At 40.0% G+C, this 12,942-nt stretch overlaps 1 protein-coding gene across 1 annotated transcript in view; it reads left to right on the top strand.

Annotated features, from left to right (window-relative positions):
* Positions 1 to 697: 697 nt before the first annotated feature.
* KCTD1 (potassium channel tetramerization domain containing 1) overlaps positions 698 to 12,942 on the top strand; it is a 643,332-nt gene continuing 631,087 nt past the window's right edge. The window contains exon 1 of the mRNA XM_044065435.1: positions 698 to 958. Coding sequence (XP_043921370.1) covers positions 950 to 958 — 9 coding nt within the window. The 5' untranslated portion in view covers positions 698 to 949. The remainder of the gene's footprint in view (positions 959 to 12,942) is intronic.

Genomic DNA, 12,942 nt, shown 5'->3' with positions numbered 1-12,942 from the left:
ACAATACTATATCAGCAAAAAGTAATACTTTCTGTGTTTTTCCATGGTTAACACAATGCAGTAGTTTTTTAAGGCCTTGCAGAAACCCTATTTGAACATTTGACATTTGAAACTGTATGTACTACCCTTTGGCAGTGATTCAGCCTTGACTGGGGGCAAAACCCGTTCCTTATTATAAATATGTACATAAATACATTTGTATTTTGTACACTGCATGTGTGTCCATAGATACACAGAAAATTAATATAAATGCAGATTTGTGTGTATGTATACAACACTCTGGAACTAACATAGTCAAGGAAATAGAAAATGAGTCGCCCCTTTATCAAATTATCACCTTATCAATGAGATGACTGATGCTAATCAACAAGTTGCGGGACTTCAGAGGAATGGCAGTGACTGGCAGTCTTGAGAAAGCGTTGGAGAAACTGATATATTTATAAAATGCAATAAAACAGCCAACAATCCTTGTAATTATCATCATCTGCTGCCTTTCCTTCTTCTGGCAAAGAAACACTCCATCCATTTGCAGAAATCGCCCTAGGAAACGTTACATCAAAACTAATCATAACGATTACAATCAGCTTTTCTGTGAGAGAGGGGGAGAAACAAGGAAGTTGGAAGCTGTAACTAGGGGTTTGCTCATAAAAACTGCCACATTGTTTAAAAAAATAAATGTTCTTAGGCAATCAATTTGATGCCCGTGTGATCTGTTAATTTAATTTAACTTTATTTTACAGATTGATTTAGACTGGAGGTTCAGGCATGAGCTAATTGTATCCTGATCCTTGCCTTGAGGGGTTTCAAAGCCCTGAAGCAACTATTCCCTGTATTTTGTTCTGTCTACCTTAGCCAAGCTATTGCATTTCTCTCTGGTATAGCGAGGAGAGCACATCGCTTGGAGAAATCGGAGGGGAAAGGGGGATTTGAAAAATACACTTCATGTTCAATGTTTCAGGTAAGGTGTACACGATTCAGTTTGTTTTTATTTGCTAAGGACGGTTATGGTGAGACTGTAGGCGCAACTGCATTTACGCATGTGCCAGCGAGAGGAGCGCTACCACAGTGGTAACGAGAAAAAAATCTCGTTAACTTCTCCATCAGAAAAAGAAGACAAAAGAATTGGTACTTAATGAAGAAATGCTGTAGTATCTGTAAACAAGAGTAGAAGATGACTAGTTAACCCCACACCTCCCTTATGTTGTTGTCTCTGGCTGCCTGCTGCGCGAGCGTGGCGCCCGGAGCAGACTGTCTTCGGTTGCAGTAGTCTACGCACCGAAAGCCAACGGAACCCTTGACGACTGCGTACATCACCCAGCACTCCCATCGTATTTATGGTGTACCAGGAAAGGGTACCGAACAGTTCCAAATGCCCATTAATTCGTTCGTCGACTCGGTATCACACTGTTTGAAAGGCATATTTTTGAGTGTGCTTTTCACGACGTCGCTGTTTCTTTTTGTTGTAGAATGCCCCAAATCTGCTTATGAAAGACGCCATTGTGGTGTAATTTGCCCGAGGTGATTTTTTTTTATTTTGTTAAACAGGAGGTATCTTTTTCACTCACGTCAGTATACTACTGTAATGAATCACCTTATTGTGTGTACTGTGTATCATTGTAATTGGACTCTCCTCTTCTTCGCAAAACCACCAACATTATTTTAAAGGAACCGTATTTCAGGTTGAAGAAGAGTCTCAAATGCCAGTCGCCGTGGTAGCAGTACATAACTTCAGTACTGCAAGCTGCTGAAGGACTGAATCATTTCCTTGCTTTAATATTTAAAGAGACAGTAGATTCTGGTTTCTCAAAGCGTCATTCTGGAGGCAGCATAATCAGTTATAGTAAAAGGCCTAACCTTACGTGCCCTTTTGCTTTTCTCTTTGGTTTACTACTCAGTTTTCATTGACTGTGTTTTGTTGGTTAGCTTATAGAGCTGTATTTCACTCTGCTTCCTTGAATGTTTTAAAGCTAACTTTTAGTAGAAACTCAGATTTATAAAATGTTTGCACTGTACTTTTGTTTTTACCAAAAATTGTACTGTGTGTAGTAACCATTTGTTTAGAGCCCCGTGTTAAACTGTGTGTGTGTGTGGAGGGGACGGGGTAGCAGTAATGGAATACTTCGATCTGGACATTTGAGGGTGAGGGAGTACGCACACACCTACTTACCTTCCTACCTTTGCTGTGTTGTCTCACTTGCTACTCTTTTTTGAGTTAAAATCATTTCACAGATTCATTGAACCGTATTGTGTCCATATATGATTCCGCCCAATTCGCTTCCCTATTTAATGTTGTGGGTTTGGTCGTCTCCCTGTGTTTAGTACCCTTTAGTATTTGACTTGGGCGAGTAAATGTAAAGTATTAGCAGAGTTGTTATTCCGCATTTATGTAGCCATAGGTGGTAGAATGTGTCTGAAAGCTTTATGTTTGCACTTCAGGGCCATACACGCGTTTTGGTTTATTGTTCCGTATTTAGCAATAAGCTTTTGGTAAGGTTCAAGACTTAACATTATTATTTTCTTGGTTTGCTGAAGCAGCTTGATACAGTGTCAGCCTGTGCGTGTTCTGCTACTTCTAATGTTAACTTTCTTTCCTCCTAGCAGATGCACATCTGGATACGTTGCCTTTAAGACTGTTTGACTTCTGTTTTTAATCAGCAAAGTTGGCAGATACATATATATGCTTATTTGAAAATGGCCTCTGGGCATCCAACATGCTTGGATAGCACTGGCAAATTAAATATGAACTAACTTTTTTTTTTTTTTTTTTTAAGTAGGCAGTCCTTTGACAAGGCCAACTGAATACCTAATAGGATTATCTTGATGAAAAGTTAACATGCATATTCTCATAACGAGATGATATATATATATATATATATATATATATATATATATATATATATATATATATATATTTTTTTTTTTTTTGCTAAAAACTGGCAGGGTTTCAACCTTGTGATGTAGTAGGCTGTATAATCATTTTTATAAAAAAAATCTCTGCACACTCCAAAGCAGTTTACAGTTCAGAAATGGCTGTATATTGATTTTTATTTTGGCAGTTTCAGTAGGGTTTGGAGATGCTTTAGAAAGCTGAAATATGAATGAGAAATGGCAAGGATAAATGGTACACAGTAAGAACAAAATGCTGCTGACTCCAAGAATCATTTGTGTGATTATTTTTTTAATTAACAGTGCGTACATAAGATGGTAGCAACCCCAAATGGCCTGAATGTTGTTTCTGTCATTTTTGTTGTTTTATCTGAACAGTGTGTCCTTAGACACATTTAAAAGTGCAAGTTAAGAAGGTTTAGTGAGTCCTGGGCATACCTCTCCACTGCCCAGATTTTTGCCTCCGTTTCAGTCTGTTCCTCATACATTTTTTGGTTTTCTGACAAATCACTGGGATGATCTGAGGAATGAAATTAGTAAATAATTTTGTGCAGTTGAGTTTCAGGCTTCATATCCTTTAGAAAATCCATTTTAATACATACTCTGTTGTTCTAGCAACTTTCTAAGATTATAAGAACAATACTTAAAATCTGTCCCAATTTTTGGCTTATGTACCCCATTATGGCAGGCTTTTCCAGATGTCTTGGGGCTCCGAGATTGAGAGGTATGGTCCTGGATTTGATTTGGAAATGCATTTGGTGATGGGGAAGCTTATTAGGATTTGTGTAATTTATTCCATTTTGATTGGGTACAGTATGAGAGCTGCATCTTGTTGTACAAGAGTCACTGGTGCAAAATGTACAGTTGACTGTAGTAGGTACTGTTTTAGAACTGAAGTGAGCAGCCTTGTGTTGAACACTAGAGGCCACTGTTGTGATTAAAAGATTCAATGTCCACCTGGATTCTATTCTGCGGACATAAGGATGGTCTGCAGGATGAGAAAGAAATAGGTTACATAGTACTATGTTGATGAAATTAGCTGACGTTAAGATTTTAATCATGAGGTGAAGGGCAAAATTAAGTAAAATTATTTGTTGCTGTAATGGTAATGAAAGCTGGTCATTCACATAATCTTAATCACTTTGCATATGTTTACATTCTAAATTGTAATGTTAGCATAGATCCAGATACTGTGTGTGTGTGAGAAACGGCTGCAATTTGGAGAGGAATAAATATGTAATCTGTTCTCAGGGGCACACTGGGTTGCATTCTTTGTTACAGGACTAGAACGATTTAAAGGAAAGTCAGCATCGTCACAGTAACTTAATCATTGCTTCCCATATGTCATCATTCTGTTGCACTTGTTTTATTTCTTGATCCTGTGCCTGCTTAGTAAACTCTGCACTGCATGTTACTCATTCAATGGTTGTGCCCAGAGTTCAGTAGTGCCTTATGACTATTGGCCTTTATTTCTTACTGTACAGAAACATGTTACAAGAAAGCATTCTCTCTCTCTCTCTCTCTCTCTCTCTCTCTCTCTCTCTCTCTCTCTCTCTCTCTCTCTCTCCTCCCACATTCCAAAGACAATGCAGAAGGTAGATTGGACACTCTAAATTGGCAATAGGTGTGTGTGTATATATGAGTGGGTGGTGTGGATGAAATACAGTAGCAAGGCTAGCCACCCAGTGGTGTAAACCTTAGTTCTAGATGGTTGTCATTGTTTTTGTGACATTCTGACCCAAAGTGAAAAGTGGGAAAAGGGGTTGTGGATGGATTGATTCTCTTTTTCATTGTTTTTGCCTGGCACTTTGGAACAGTGTTTGGTGTAGACTAGTTTTCTGTACATAATATCTCCTTAGGGTTGCCACCTTTTCAAATGATCAAAGTGGGACACATTTTGTAGAGAAGTGAGATTTTGCAGGACAAACCATACCCAGAGCCAATGTAAAGGGCTGAACTTCACTTTTTTTTGCCAGAATGTTTATTCTTGTAGCATGCATTTAACTTTTTTTCAGATACAGAATAATTATTTTATGCAACCATTAAAGAAAACTTAAATATTTTTGCCCTACAGGAGTGAGAATGTCCAAGTAGGCAGTGCCCATTTTCATTTTTTCCATGTTGAAAAACTCTCTGCACTTTATAGTAGATATAGAGTACAGTTATTTAATGGATGAGTCAGTGCACATTAAAAATAACAAAAATGCAGTGTTGCAACATATTGCTTCTTCACAGTGCTTTGTTGTCCAGTTTGCCTCTCAGCTAGTTCCTTTTTTATGTAGAGTTTGTGCATCCATATGGGTTTTCAACAGATGTTCAGTTTCCTCACACATTTCATATTGTAAGTGTGCATGCATGTGTGGGCTTTGATGGTGTCCAGTTCAGGAATTCTTTCTCTGCCTTGCATTCAATGAGCGCATATACTGTGGCTCTGTCGCTACACTAAGTTGGACTAACTGGCTATTCTGAAAATGAACAAATGAAAAAGAACAGTACAATGTAATAAACAGACTGAAGATTAAGAAAAAGCATTAATGAAGTTTATTTTGCTGCACATGCTTAAAGATGTGGTAACTATGAAAATATGAAGTACATGGATGTACTGAACAGCAGAAAGTATCATGTATAGAAAAAAATCTAAACTGATAACAGCTTAGACGGTAATTATCTTATGGGATAAAAGGTATGTAGTTTAAACAAGTGCGTCTGCAGCACAGAATTTTTCGTATGACTGCACAAAGACATGCCCAGTTAGTAAGAAAAATGTTGTCCAATACATGCCCAGTTAGTAAGAAAAATGTCGTCCAATGAGATTGTGAACACTCAGGTTGGAATGCACACTTGCAATAGGGCACATTTCTTCCAAGTTTGCCAACATGGCGAGAGAATCAAGAATAGTCTAGTCCTGTATTTAGATATTGATATGAGAGTCCTGTGAGCTGACTTGGGGTCACAATATGGTTTGTATTGTTAAAGTACAAGCAGGTGAGGGGCAGTTGGGGTAATTTGTAGTTGATGGTTGTTTTATTTGAATTATGGGTGTTTATTTCTTTGTCATTGCAAGGAACAGTGTAGCATGGTGACCTGCTGAAAATATTGCAGTCTTTTTGTAATTTTGCTTATATATTCATGAATATATTGACTGTATTAATGAGTATGTTGTCAGAACAGATGAGGATTGGAAAGAGGTACAAGAGTCAAGAAAGGTAAAGGTTTTGGTTTGGGATGAATTTGGTTTAATCGTACTTGCATGCTTATGAAATTCTGAGCTTTACTATTAGTGTACCATCCAACTAATTTGGTGGAGCTAACCACTTATGTTACGAGCAAAACAACTAAATAGGTTTTGTGCTTTAGATGTAGTAGGATCACTGCTCTTTCTCTCTCAGGATCCTTGCGGGTTAAAAAAACAGCTTTGGTTTTATTAATGCAGGGATGTAGTTCAGAAGAACTTGGGACTGTTTGGAGTGAATAAACCAATGAGCATTTTCGACAAGTTGGAGGACTGAGGAGGAGTGTGTGAGGCTAGAAGTCTTTAAAGCCTTGGTAGTTTTATAAGGCATCTAAAACAGCTAACTTAGAACAGGATTCCAGCAACTTTCCTGCAGTTTGGATGTCTACAGAGAACCTTAGTGGTATTAAGCAGAGCTGATTGTAGCATGTCTGTGTAAAACCATGTATGCTAGATGTGAAATTATTATGCTCATCTCCTCCAATTGTTATGCTTATCTTCTCCAACTCTTGTTACCTCTGGAATTTCTAAGAGGAGAGAGTGAGAGGGCAGAAGTGCAATGGTTGTTGAGGTATGTACTATAAGCTCTTTTCTCCAGACCTCTGAAAAATAGAGCCATAAATCCAGAAGGATCTAAAATATTGGCACAGAAACTACATACTGTATACATATTCCATCTTTTATTTCAAGGGGGCTGCACTGCCCATGTGGTAATTTCTTCCTCCATTCTGTACTTAGTAGTTTCTAACTACACTATTGTACAGCATGGGGGGGGGGGGAGGGGCAGGGGCAAAACACTGCAAAGGTGAAAACATCACCTGGATATGCTGCAGTCTGCGACAGACTGAAGTGAATGAATAGGAAATATGGTTTAGAACTTGTACCTTTGGGGAATTGGGATTGAGGATGAAATGTTGACTAGATGTTCTTTATTCTCACTGCTGCAGTAGCCTATGGGTAGTGCCCTACCAAAGACACAGTATCCAACCTGTTTGCCAAAGCTCTGACTCACTCTGGCTGCTGAAAAGCTGCACCCTTTTGGAGGGAAGTGCATCAGCAATTGGAGAAAGGTAAATGGACAGTGTTGCCCTGCTGCCTTGAGATGAAATATTTCTCTGGCTTCAAAGGAATTGGAGTTGGTCAAAAGCTTTTTGCCTAGCAGATAATACCCCATTAGGAACCCCTTCCTCTCCTAACTTTTTTTAATTGAATATTTGTGGTATTTCTTTTCTAGTCTAGCTTCACACGTAAAAAAAAAATATATATATATATATGTTGTGACATTCTGTTTTCTAGTAACATGATTTTTCAGTGTACTGCATGTGTTTAGTAGCATAGGGGCTTTTCTTTTTTGCCTTTGCGGAAGGGAGATGTGCATAATAGTGAATACTTCCTTCTCCCACTGAGTGTAATGTACTGGTAATAGGGTTTCTCCTCTGGAAACAGCATAGGTAATATTCTTGGTCCTGCTATCTAAAAAGAAAAAAGTTAAATTTATTGCTTCAGCCAATTGTTAGTGACTCAAGCTTGACCAGAGATTGTTCCCCAGACCACTTGCCTATTGCCTTGTCTCGTGTAACTGTAATGGCCATTATGGGCGGAGGGTTAGATGGGAGAACCAAACACTTTAGGTACAGGCGTCATCCATGGAAAGCTACCTCTTGTCAAGTATACAAGGATAGGCACTGTTTCAGCAGGGATATTCCTAGAAGAGAGAAGCAAAAATGAAATTACATGGCAGCAGATCAGGTTGCTTCTGTATACAAGCCAGATGTCCTATCTCTGGCTAAGAGAGTTTTGCAGTCAGTCAATTCTGGGAGCTGTTTGCCTTTTCACAGTTCTAGTGCAGGTGTTGCCAGAGAAGAGTAAGTGTTTTCAGATGATGAGGATTCTGACAGACAGGAGTGAGTCTTCTTAGGAATCCATGGCACAGAACTGACACTTCAGATAGGGAACCTGAAAGTTACTCCTAGACAAGTTTTTTTTACCTTTGCAGAAACTGTTAGACCCAGGGATGTTTTTGCTTGGGAGCAAATGGGCACTCATGGAATTTAGCAGATTTTATGATATATTTGAGGATGAACTTCTGCACCTATTCCTCCTATTTTGCCAGTTCTAGAAGACTCTTAAACCTGTCTGAAAGGCTCCTGACTCATTGGCTGCAGTTCCAAACAAAGTTGATAAGAATTATACTGTGTCTTCAGATTATAAATGCCTTTATTCTCAAATGTCAGCTGACCCTAATGCAGTAACTCCAGGAGCAACAGCTAACAAAAAAATGCTTTCCTTTAAATAGTACACTTTGATAAGGACGGCAAGTTGTTTAAGCAAGCAAAGTAAAAGACTGTTTGCTTCTACATTATCCTTTCATTATCAGGGCTATATGAGGAAATTTATTCTGAAATGTGCTTGTAATTTGGAAGAATTCTTACATGTTCATCATATTGATAACTGCCACAGTAGTCTTGGCTATATGGGTTAAATCCTGCTAAGGATGTGATAGCTGGTTAGCTTCCAAAGCTTCAGGGCAGTTTTCATGCTCCCAAACTCTGGGGCAGCTTGAGCTGAGCTGACTGAAGTTTGGGCATGAAGCCCTTGAGGGCTGTACTGCTGCTGAAGAGTACTTCCCTCCGAGGCATTCAAGGAACAACAGTTTGCTTGTGCTGTTCCTTTGCTGAGTAAATAAATGCCCTTGGGGGTAAAACTTCCATTTTTATTTTTGTTGCTGTTTTGTCATTTTTCCTCCAGGAAAGTTATTCTAAAGCCAGGAGTGTTGCATTTTAATGGCCTATTGCAAGATTATAATGTACTTTTAAAACAGAGTTTTTCTCTTTGGTTTAAAAAAGTGCTATAAAATAACTGAAAACATATTTTTCTGTGGAGAAATTGTTTATTTTACTTTTGTGGGGCTGGCATGATCTTAAGTGCTTTTTACTGTGTTTTTCTGTCAGAAAAGTAACACTTGTAGATGGATAGTGTTTACTGGCGTTTACTACACGTCTTCCTCAGGAAGAGGCACAATTTTTGGCTTGAACATGGAATATACTATTAGTCCAATAGTCAGTCCTTTTAGCCACAAAAAGAAAAAAAAAAATAAGCAAATAGCACATGCCACCACAGCAGACTAGCAGTTTGCTGTGGCCATTTGTTCCTCATCCTTCATCCTGGCTCCCTCTGGTATAGCAACTACAGCTACTATGGACTGGGGGTTAGCCACATCCTCTGTGGCAGTTGGGTTCCACTCAGTGGGAAAGGGAGAGCCACTGTTGGTCTTGGGAGAGAGAACAGGGAACGTTTCCTTGTGTAAGAATACTGTTCCCATCCCTGGGGAAGCTGCTGTCACTATTAGTAACATTGCTGGCACAATTTTTTCCTGTCAGAAAGAAATAGAAAATCTACAGAGAATAGATGAAGTAGCTGGGATTTACTGGAGGAAGCTAGCAAAGGAATCAAGATATTGGAAATAGAGAGAGAAAGGTAATAGAATGGGAAGGGGCCAATAAAACATTTGGATTACAGGCTAATGATGGCCATACATATCAGGGATTGATAGAGTATAGACAAGGAGAAATGTTTAGGGGATTCCTAAATTAAAGACATGCACTGGTTGAGTTTTAATTGAATCTAGAACATGAGAAGACATGTATTGCTCCCAACAAATGAGTTCTGAAAAGTCAAACTTTCATCAGGGTTACAGAAGGCAAGGAGAGGAAATTATTCCTTTCCATGAGGTCATTCTTCATTGTCCAGATCAGAATCTCTAGTTTCCATTGGTTCTTCATCAGTGCTTTCCCAAGGAGTGATAGTACTGGTTCTTCCTTCCCAGGCTGGTTTTATTCAAGGATGTTCCTAATGTGTGGAGACCAGTTCTGGGTCCTACTTTCATAAAACTTGTTTGTGATTGTGCCCAAATTCAAAATAGTTCCATTACACAGAAAAAAGTGTTTTCATTTCTTGATCTGATTTTAAATTCATTTTAACACTTGGACTGGCCACTGCACCAAGAGTGTTCACAAAGTATCTGGCTACAGGGTATCCACATTTTTCCATATTTAGATGAGTTATTTATCTTTGCAGAGTGTTTTCCAAAGTGTCAGGAATTTCTCTCTTTGGTGAGAGATCTCTTACACAAGCTGGGATTCCAAGAGAACGTTTAAAAGACTCCCTCACACAAGATTATATTCTTGGGATGTCAACTAGACATCTCAATTCCAAGAGATTTATTTCCAGAAGAAAAAAAAAATTTATATATCTATTTTTCTAGGTTTTCCCCTCTGACTTCAGTCACTGTGATGGAATACCACAAGATTTTGGGTCTTATGGCATTTATGACTCTTATGATACCCCTGGCAGGACTCCACATGAGAAAGATACAGTGGTGTCTGAAATCTCTATGATCCCAGCACCGGAGCCCTTTTATGTTTTAAAATCCCAGTGCTTGGTTTGTCAGAAGAAAGGTAATTTGGCGGAGACAAGATATCTTTAAACCCAAGTCTCAACCTGCTCATCGTCTGATTTTGCTTGGGTAGCAGTTTCAGGATGTATAAAAGTGTCTGGGGTGGGGGACACCAAGGACGGATGCAGGCACATTAATAAGAAGATGCTTGCCCTGATCAAGGTACTCCACCATCTTTGGTCCCTGGAACCTCTAAGTGGTTACAGACTAGTCATGTTAACTAGGGATGTAGCTTCACTACACAATCTCATATTGCAGACATCCTACATTCCGTCAGAGCTGGACCAGAGCAGACCCTCACGAATGGAAACTAGATCACTGGCCTTCCAAGATTTGATCCATTTGTGGGGAGTTCCTCAAGTAGACCTGTTTGCCTCCTTTCTGAGCAGTCAACTGTCAAAATTCGGTGACTCCATGTAAGAAGGACTGGAACATGGATGCCTTTTCTTTTCCTTAGAGAGGAATGTTCTTGTATTTGCCCACTGATATCCAGGATACTTCTGAAGATAAAGAATCCCCCAAGATCAATGTGGTGACTCCCTTCTGGTCCAGGCAGCAGTGGTTCTGTCTTCTATTTGGAAATGGCTAGGGGCAGTAACCACAAGCTTCTTCACAGGCTAAATCTCCTCTCACAGGAACTGGGTGTTTTGATATACCCTGCCCGCAGTAAACGTCAGCTGACTGAATTATCTTAATTCATTTCAGGCACCTGTTACTGAGGGTGTGCAGCAGGAACTAATGGAGGCACAAAAAGTCTGCTACTAGAAAATCAGAACCCACAAATTTGTCCCAGGGGTTCCAGTTGTGCCCCTCATTGACAGGTGCTGACTGAGGTTTCTTTTTTGGGGATAAACTCTTTGCTAATATATGATCATAAGAGGTTATTAGGCTAATGGCTCTAGGACCCTTACAATCCTAGTAATCTGTAGGTCTGTCCTTCCTCCAGCCACAGAAAGAAAAAAGCAGCTTTTGCAACAGGCTAGCAATCTGCCTCAGCCAGATTTGGGTGACACTACTGTGGCCAAAGCTGGTTATTCGGACGACAACTCTTTAAATCTGGATCCCACTGGTATAGCCATCACAGACACTATGGATCAGGGGTTAGACACATCCTGTGTGGCTGTTGGGTTCCCTCAATGGGCAAGAGAGAGCCAGTCTTATCAACCTTGGGAGAAGGAGCATGGAAGATTTCCCTGTTTAGTCAGAATGTTGTGCTGATCCCTGGAGAAGCTGCTGCTGCTGCTACTACCACCATTAACAGTCCTATTGACCCTGTTTTCCTGTCAAAAACAAATGGAAAATTAAACGTATATCTTCTCCTGCTCAAATTTCTCTACACAGTAGTTCACTAGATCTCGCACAGGGTCTAATTCAGGCTATTGACCCTTCTCATAAGGTGGTTTCTGGAAAAAGATGCCCCCTTTCACAGAGAGATCCAAGATCCTGAATCTGGACAGGAAAATGAAGGGACCGATGCAGGATTTCTCCACAGATTTCTCTGAGGAGAGCACAGTATCTGACACTTCCTGTGGAGGGGGGTTCTTTTTCTTTGACAGTATTTCCAGAATGTACCCGTGAGCTGTTATAGGTTCATAGGTTCATACTAGGCTATCTGCCCAAGGGCATTTATAAGCCTAGCCCATAGTTATTTGGCTTTCGCCACCCCTTTAGTTTGAATAAAACTTTGCCTATTATTTTGCTGTGCCTCTGTCAAGCAGTGACACTGAAGTAATCCCTGGGGTATATCTGCAATCTCCCATCCATTGGTCAAGATTCCTCTTGAACAAGGCCAGCGAGGTGCTCTGCCTCACATGTACCGGGATTTTGTTCCACAGCATAGGGAGTCTCTGGGTGATGAATCTGTCCCTCCAGCACGTTCTATTAATAACCGTGTCAAGGTTTAAGTCTCCCACCCTTGTGGTTCTGAGGGATCTAGATTTTTTGAGGTGAAGCATATTCATCAAATCAGATTTTGACATGGCCTTATATGTCAGGCACAGGTCACCTCTGAGCAAGCGGTATGAGACTGAATAGAGCTGGAGTTCTTTCAGTCGGGCAGCATAAGACATATCCAGCTGCTGCAGGTGTCGGGTCAGATACATTCCGAATGGGGCATTGTACTCAATCATAGGTCTAATGAGTGAGTACAGGGGGACGATGACCTCCCTTGATCTAGATGTGAATCCCTTCATGATCAGGTGGGCAATGTAGAAGGTTTTCCTAACTACTTTAGCAACATGAGTGTCAAACGAAAGGCTACTGTCAACCTGGGTCCCCAGATCCCTGATGACTTCTGTGCTCAGTGGATTGCCACCTATATGGTAGCTAGGGGTAACCTTGTTTTTCCCGAAGGGTATGACTATGCATT

Source organism: Protopterus annectens, chromosome 3.part0 (genome assembly GCF_019279795.1).
Source record: "Protopterus annectens isolate FY-2018-M chromosome 3.part0, PAN1.0, whole genome shotgun sequence".
Taxonomy (NCBI): domain Eukaryota; kingdom Metazoa; phylum Chordata; order Ceratodontiformes; family Protopteridae; genus Protopterus; species Protopterus annectens.
This window is presented reverse-complemented; position numbering and strand designations above follow the sequence as displayed.